The following is an 8,033-nucleotide window of genomic DNA, read 5'->3' on the forward strand; positions in this document are numbered from 1 at the left end:
CTTTGTCATTATTGCATATGATGGATGTCTAATCAATCACATAGAAATCTATTTCTCTGAATTGTCTGCCCCAATAAGTGTGGAAGCTGCAACATTAGAAGTATTTAAAGTGGAGGTAAATATCTATTTAATAGATGAGGAGTGGAAGAATAAGGAAAAATGGCACAGGGGAAGAGTTGAAGGCAGTGTGATCAAGATTAAATGGTGAACCAGGCTTGAAGGGCTTAGTGGCCTACTTGTACTATTTTCCTGTGTTTTCATATATGTTCCTGAATGGGAAGTTTCACATGAAATTCAGGATAGTGATTCTTAAGTTGCTGGGGCATGCCCTCTGTGAGAGTGATGATTTTAATTTTATGGGAAATAAGATTTAGAGTGGTTCCTGGAAAAGAAAGGTCATGCTTCAATACTCCATAAATTCATGTAATTTAAAGCAGAGGCAATAAAAGTATCCTGGTGGGCTGTGTTTTATTCTGTTTGGAAGATTAGAAATTATGCCTTTTATACTTTTACACACACACACACACACTCACTCTCTCTCTCTCTTTTAACGACACTCATTAGTGTCCAAAGACTACCTTTGTTAAAAGAGGCTTGAAACAATCACTTTGACACATCAAGAAAGTTTTAAGTTTGTTTCACACACAATGGAATGCCAAAGTAATCATTTTGAAATCATGCCTAATGCCTACAACCTTAACAGATATTTTGTCAGTTTGAGGCCCAACGTAGTACAGCAATGTTTCAGGTCAAGCGTTCCCCTCATTGCTTCAGTGACACTGGTGTGCTTCCGACGTCTGGTGCCTTCTGTGTTGATTTTGCATGATTCCCCTGTGGGGGTTTTCTCAGAGTACTCCAGTTATCTCATACATCCAAAGTAGGTGCTAAATGTAGGGTTAATTGGTGCAAGAATTTAGCTAGTGTAGGTGAGTATAACTAAGAAGAAGATCAGGGGAACAAATATTTGAGAAAGGATAGGTTATGGGGGAGAGGGGGAATGGGATTATTCTGAGAACTGGCCTCAACCTCCTACTCGTACATATGGATATGAAATCTGCATTGAAATGTCAATAATTCATTGTTTTAAATTACACTGTGGTACCTTTAGAGGAGTACACTGGAGCTTTATGAAAGAGTTGGGCTTTAAGGATGTGAGAGACAATCTAATTTTAAAGGAAACTGATTCCAATTTCATGCAATAGTGTACAATAGAGATTTTGGCTTCAATGACTCTGGTGACACGCCACAGGGTCAGCCAGCCACATAATCATTTCTGATGGTAAGAAGTCTCTGGTGGGATGGGGAGGGAATAAAAAACAAATGGCCTGTCTGCTACTCTCTAGCACCAGAAGGGTGGCAGCAGCTAGGTTTTGAACCTGGGGTATAAAATGTTCTTAATTGCCTTGCACAAGGGAATTACCAATGATAGATGTGTTTCAGAATCACTTATATCGCAGGCCCTAGTGCACAATATTTTAACCAATTTGGAGAGCATCACTGATTTCCTAACAGCTTTTTTCTCCTGGTGCTCAGCTGGGTGTCCATTCAGAGTTGATTAAAAATGTCATCAGAATCCATGGAGTGCATTGAAACCTGATTTACATTGACTCGTATGGCTCCCACTGGAGTACCCCAGTTTCCACCAAGTCCACTGGTATTCTAGTGAGAAACTAATGGGAGCAAAACAGGAAATAGTGCCACTCTATTTTATTTGCACTTCCAGTCTGCCCTCGATATTAAAGGGAGGTAAGATTGTGTTGTGGTGACAGGGTTTACTGAAGCAGTTCCAGAATATGGGCCCTAGGTAACTCGAATGTAACAAAAAAAAATCACTGCAGTGGTCATCTCTGCTTTTAAAAAGATAAGCAAAAAGAATTCAGCCACAGATAAATTGAGACTGGATTGAGGAGAAAGTTTTGGAGCTGGAAGTCAAGATTCTTTGTGATTGAGGGAATGCATGATTCAAAGTTCAGCTTTTAAGGTAGAACTCGTAATTGCATCAGCACAGTATGCATAATCACTTCACAATGTTTAATTGGAGGACCCAGAGTCCAGTGAAGGCTGTTTGGATTCTGTGCCGTTACCTTGTATTGGCTATAGTCAAAACACTCTGAAATCTCCTTCCAATATGTCAATTGACATACGTAAAATCTCTTACTATCTCTTCTTTCAGTTAGTCCTGACGAAAGATCTCGGCCCAAAACATCCACTGTTCTTCCTATAGATGCTGCCTGGCCTGCTGCGTTCCACCAGCATTTTGTGTGTGTTGCTTGAATTTCCAGTATCTGCGGATTTCCTCGTGTTTGGACCTTTACCATCCGTAGTTTATTATGAATGAAACCTGAGAAATTTGATTTTGTCTTCTTGCCGTTCGCCAATTTTCATCATGCCAATGGAGGTTTTGTCTTCAACTGTCCAGGCTTTGGTTTGGATCTCATGGTCTTATAAAGATTATGGGGAGAAGGCAGGAGAATGGGTTTGAGAGGAAAATAGATTAGCCATGATGAAACAGCAGAGTCCACTTGATGGGCTGAATGGCTTAATTCCACTCTTATGTCTTATAAACATCTCTGTACCTCTAATTCCTCTTTTCAACTGCTTCACAATATTAGAGGCACTACATAAATGTAAGTTGTTTACATTTTTATGTTGGGTAAGCTGACTGATAATACCAAGCCAGCAGAGGGTTCAAGAGTCGTGGCAGAGAAATAAAGCTGGATTTTGTCACCATAAAGCAGGAAATACTTTACTTATGTATGTTGACCCTAAGTGAAAGCATGTAGGTGACAAGTCTTACTGAAGATGCTCTGGTTAACATTAGTTAGACAAGTCACTTAGACAAAGCAGGGAGGTTTGAATCGACAACCTCACAGACTATGGAAAGTTTATGGAAGAGAATGCAACAGGGCCACAATCATGGAAAATGTCAGTCATTTGCTAACTCTGGAATTTTGTTTTAATTATGTTCACCAATGCAGTTCCACTTTTTGATATACAGTACACTTCTCACACTTAAGTACAGGACATAGGCCATCCTTTCATCTGTTTTTCATGTGTGAAAGGTGTATTTTAAATGGTAGGTGACAAGCATAGCTCTGATGCACGTTCAGAACATATGATCATAATCTATGCTAAATCTGTCATTTAGCTGTTGTAACTGAAGCATTTTTGTACTTTAACATTTTGCATTTAAGCTGTACCGAAGAACCCGAAAGTGAACAATTCATGAAAATATGCTTTCTTAATTTACTAAGTATTTAGGAGCTGTCAATTTTAAGTCTCCTTTAGACCACATGACTAAATATACTTCTAGTTCTATAAATTGAAAGTATCAACACTCAGCTACATGTAAAGACAAGTTAACTGGTGCCAATTACATTAAGTATCTTCTTGTGCCATTTCCTGCAATCGAGAAGTAACTGGGAATAGACTGAAGTATGTGATTCTGCAAAGTCGCTGCTGATGCCCCAGTGCTGCTTTTTTTCCCCGTGTGCAGATGACTGACAAATTGGAAGTCAGAACAGATTAGAGACCACTCAAAACATCAAAATATCAACATTTGAAGTTTGTGTGTGATTTCAGATCAATGAAGATTTTCAAGCTAATTTGGTAGCTTCACAAGATGTAAGTACAGTTTGAAGTAAAGCTTTTCCTCCAGTCTGATCAAAACATCCCATGACTTACGAACGGGTCTACCACATCATTCTCCCCTCCACCCTCAGGAGAAATAAAACTCCATTGTTTGAACTCCTGACTCTGGTCTAAAGTAAACAGGCTTTGTTGTTCATCGTTTAAGACATCAGAACTTAATACATAGATTGCCTTAGTAAGCAGCTTTTAAGATTCCCTCACCATGTAAAACATGGAAGATTTTGTTATAATAATAATTTTACTTGTACTTTCCTCAGATTTCTGCTGAGCTGGCAGCCATGAATAACTAGAACACTATCATAGTCGAGTTAATGGCAGGTGTTAATTCAGTGGCAAATAACTACCAAGACAACAATTTGATTAATATCAACTCTTAAGCAGCTAAATATTTGGAGAGGATGACATAGTTTAAAACATCCTTAGTCAGGTGTGGAGTCAGCAAACGATTTAATGCAATCATTAGATTATTAAAGATTACATTAAATTGTTAAAACTAGTATTTTCTGTATCCACATGTCATTTCATAATTTAATTACTTGTCAAGAGGCAGTTCACATTATTCTTGCTCAGTATATAAAAAAACCATTGTCTATTTCTGTGGACTCAACATTCTGCATCTTTGATTATCTAATCCACATCCCACTGCATTCACTGATCCATAACTAAACTCATTCACTTAATAACAAATATTTTCCTGACTGTTAATTTGATACTAAATGTTACATTTTAATGAACTTCTGGAATTCATTTAAAGGAGACTATTATACAAAAATTACACAGTGGGAAGGATGTGTCCATAGAAAAATATAAATTGGAAATTTCTGGTAGCTGGTAGGGAAGTGCACTAGTTAAGATGCTCAGAGATAACACTCAACTGCATCATATTTAACTAAATAAACTGAGTTGCTCGAATTCCTGTCTGAGAATTAGGGAAGCTCACATCCAACACTGAGCATACACGTTTATGGTCTTTGGCAGACAGAATTCTGTTATGAATAGAGGAGGTAGAATGTAAAAACTTATACGTAACTTCAGTTGTGCAGAGTCATAAATCAAACAAGGAAAACTCCAAAACAAAAAAAGTATGGAACACATAGCTGTTAAGGTCAAACAAATGATTATTAGACAGGGATAAGATTCTACAAGGCACACCCATCATAAATAACGGCATTAAAAGGAAATGCATAATGGACAAATATTTAACAACCTGTTTATGTGTTAAATATTTCTGAAGGGGCACAATTCAACTTACTTTCCAGTTTGCAAGACACCTGAACCAGAAAGTGATTATTTCCTGAACAGTGTCCTGTGGTGTACTTAGTGGATCTGAAACAGATGGCAATTAACTAAGAATTTCACAGAAACAAAACCTATCCTGTAAAGGGACATTTGTATATTGAGGTCTGGCTAACGCCGAACATCTCACTCACTGACATTTGGTAGACGGATATGACAGTATGGGATATTTAAAAATAGTTTTATTACATAAAGTCAAAACATGTTTTTTTTAAAAAAGTTGGTGGAAAATACATGGCTAAACATATCAGCATGCAAGCTGTAACAAATAAATCTTTGCCATCAAGTCTGTCTTGTTGTACTTCTGCATTCAGTAAATAACCCAAATAAAAAAATAGAGTATTTACATTATATATGCACACAATGTGCAGCTGCATTGACGGAAGGCACAGAGGAGGGATCCCAAATGATATTGCACTCCATGGTGCTGTGCATAGTTTTAACATTCTGAATCATCAAAACTCTCATTTTCCAAGACTTGTATCCTAAATGTAAGTCTTAGAAGTTGCTTCAATAATTGAAAAAATATATCTTGATGGAACAAAGCAGTTAGGATGTTTTGGCAATGTACTTGAAAAGGTAATTAGAACTAGTCCTCAATGTAATTCCATGTTTCTCAGTGTGCTATGCAGCATCCTGATTCTTCATGTTTGTGCAGAAGTGACATTCTGGAGAAAGTTTTGGCACAGTTTTTGCACTGGTATTTCTTCACATCTGAATGAGTTTGTAGATGTGCCCTCAGATTGGATCGGTCAGCAAATGCTCTACTGCAGTGTGGGCAGGAGAAAGGCTTCTCACCTGAACAGAAACAAAATATTTGAATGACTTTTTAAAATAAAACCAGATTTGTCAGATTATAACATAATTGCTGTTATTATTTTTGTTATACAAGTGTACTTCAACTGGTTAAAAAAAATTAGTAAAACGAGTTTGAAGTTCCATTAACTTCTAGTATCCACACTTTATTAAAAAAAAACGAGGTTAAAAATCAAATCAGCTGTCAAGTATTCATTGTGAGCTGATGTGAGTTCGAGAGCAGGATCATAATGTTAATAACACCTTTTGGTGGCAGGTGCGTTTAGATCAGTCGCAATCCAGTCATCAGTACCATTCTTTTTCTTTAAGGGACAGCAATGAAAGTACAACCGCTCTCAAATTTATCACCTACACCATTTCTGCTCCACTTACAACGAGCCTTGAGCCGGTTCTTACAAATCTGTCAACACTTATCCCAAATGCAACTTCAAAATAAATTATATTACCATAATGCATTTTACGCATTTAGAAACTGCGCATTTCCTTCTTACTTTTAAAGGTGGCAACAAGCGCAAAACTCAATCAGCAGAGCTACTGTGCCCCCACTACATTTTCCGATGATGCATTCAGTTTGCTCCTTGGCAAGAATATCTACCAATAACATGGCGTGCCAGACTGGGGTATTTAATATTTTGCTTATGTAAGCGTCAAGCAGGTAAACGGGAGCAGCTCAACTAGCACACGTCCCGTTACACTCGGAGCCACACTCACCCGTGTGTGTCCTGATATGCCCTTGCAGTAACCACGGTCTGGAGAACGCCTTGCCACAGATCTTACACACACAGGGCAGTGTGTGGGTCCGGATGTGCATCTTTAAGGCTCCCAAGCTGACATACTCCTTTTCACAGTATTTGCAGCTGAAGGACTTTCGCGTCTGAGCGTCGCAGTGTAGTTGTTTATGCTTGGCCAGTCCTGAGAAAGTTGAGTACGCCTTGCTGCAGAAGTTGCAGCGGAACTTCTCCGCGTCCACCGCGCTCTCGCCCGAGCCCCTGCGGCCGGTCCTCTCCTCCTCATCGCTGCCCGAGGTCTCCGAGCCATTGGCGTCCCCTGTGAGCCGCTCGCACTTGGACTGATGCCGGGGGCTGAGCCGGGCGGCCGGGCACATGCTTCCATTGCTGAGGGGCGAAGGCTGAATGGCCGTGTACTCGGAGGCAGGTGCAGGGTCGCTCGGGACAGGAGAGGGTAGCAGGGCCGAACAGACACTGCCCCAGACGCTCCCGGGATTGTAAACGCCTGAACTCAGGATCTCCGGCTGAGGAATTATAGGCATCGGATAGCTCTCATACAGGTAGGGAGAAATGATGACTGCAAAAATAAACAAAAATACACAATGTCATTTAAAAGCATGGTGCTATTTCGATAGAACAACTTTAAATGACCCCCTTGCTTGCACTAATTTTAACTGTATTTCGTGTCAAATCACTAAAACTTGCAGTTTTCTCTGAACATTTGCACCAAACCCGATTGCATACATCATTATGTGCACCGCTCCTTTACATAACTGCAACAAGACCACAGTTTACCTGTTTGCGTATCCAGTTCTCCGTAATTTGGTTTTTTGCTGGTGCTAAAATGTTTCTTAACTAGGAATGATCGCGGCATTTTGGGGCAGGGGGGTGGGTCTGGGGTGGTGATGGGTGGGCGGTAGGAAGAATTCAGTAATATTTTCTACGGAATAATCCTGGGGTATGGGACGGTGAAAGCGAAAGCACCGGCACTTTTTGGGGGGGAGAGTTTGCAGCGGCAGGCGAGTGGACGGAGCTGCCGGTGGTCTGCGCAGCAGCCGCGAGTGCGGCACATTCCTGCAATGTGCTGTAAATACTCCAGAGTCAGGTGCAGGGGGAAGGCGCGCGCGCGCAGATTTGCATCGGCCGCCCGGCCGGCCAATGGCGGGCCGCCGTTTGACGGCGGCGGGGCGGGCCGCGGGGCGGGGATTGGCGGAGGCCGAGCTCGCGCCAGGCGACAGGTGCTGGGGATTGAGACGCGCTGCGCGAGTGCCGGGCCGGGCCGGGCCGGGACGGGACGGGGCGAGGGGCGCCGGTGTTGTCAGGACTTGTTGCCCCGTGGAGAACGCGCATTCCTCTGCTCACTCACTTCTCTGCTGTCACACACATGGTGTTTATCCCTCCTGGCGTCAAGTGGGACGAACACCTTTCAAACAGAGTCTTGGAAGTCAGATGTGTGTTTAAAAAAAAGCGTCAGGGGAACAAACGGGGGGGGGGGGGGGGAGAGGGTCACGCAAATAAAACACTAAAATTGCGTCCCAAGAA

General features: G+C 41.3%; 1 protein-coding gene across 1 annotated transcript; it reads right to left on the reverse strand.

The window, feature by feature from the left end:
- Nucleotides 1–5,109: 5,109 nt before the first annotated feature.
- Nucleotides 5,110–7,571, reverse strand: snai2 (snail family zinc finger 2). Its single transcript, XM_059980733.1, has 3 exons — nt 7,287–7,571; nt 6,475–7,068; nt 5,110–5,745 (listed from the first exon to the last, which is right to left on the reverse strand). Exons 1-3 carry the CDS (start codon nt 7,363–7,365, stop codon nt 5,564–5,566), a joined length of 855 nt encoding a protein of 284 aa, XP_059836716.1. The 5' UTR covers nt 7,366–7,571; the 3' UTR covers nt 5,110–5,563.
- Nucleotides 7,572–8,033: the final 462 nt, after the last annotated feature.

This window comes from Hypanus sabinus, chromosome 1 (assembly GCF_030144855.1).
Source record: "Hypanus sabinus isolate sHypSab1 chromosome 1, sHypSab1.hap1, whole genome shotgun sequence".
NCBI classification, from domain to species: Eukaryota; Metazoa; Chordata; class Chondrichthyes; order Myliobatiformes; family Dasyatidae; genus Hypanus; species Hypanus sabinus.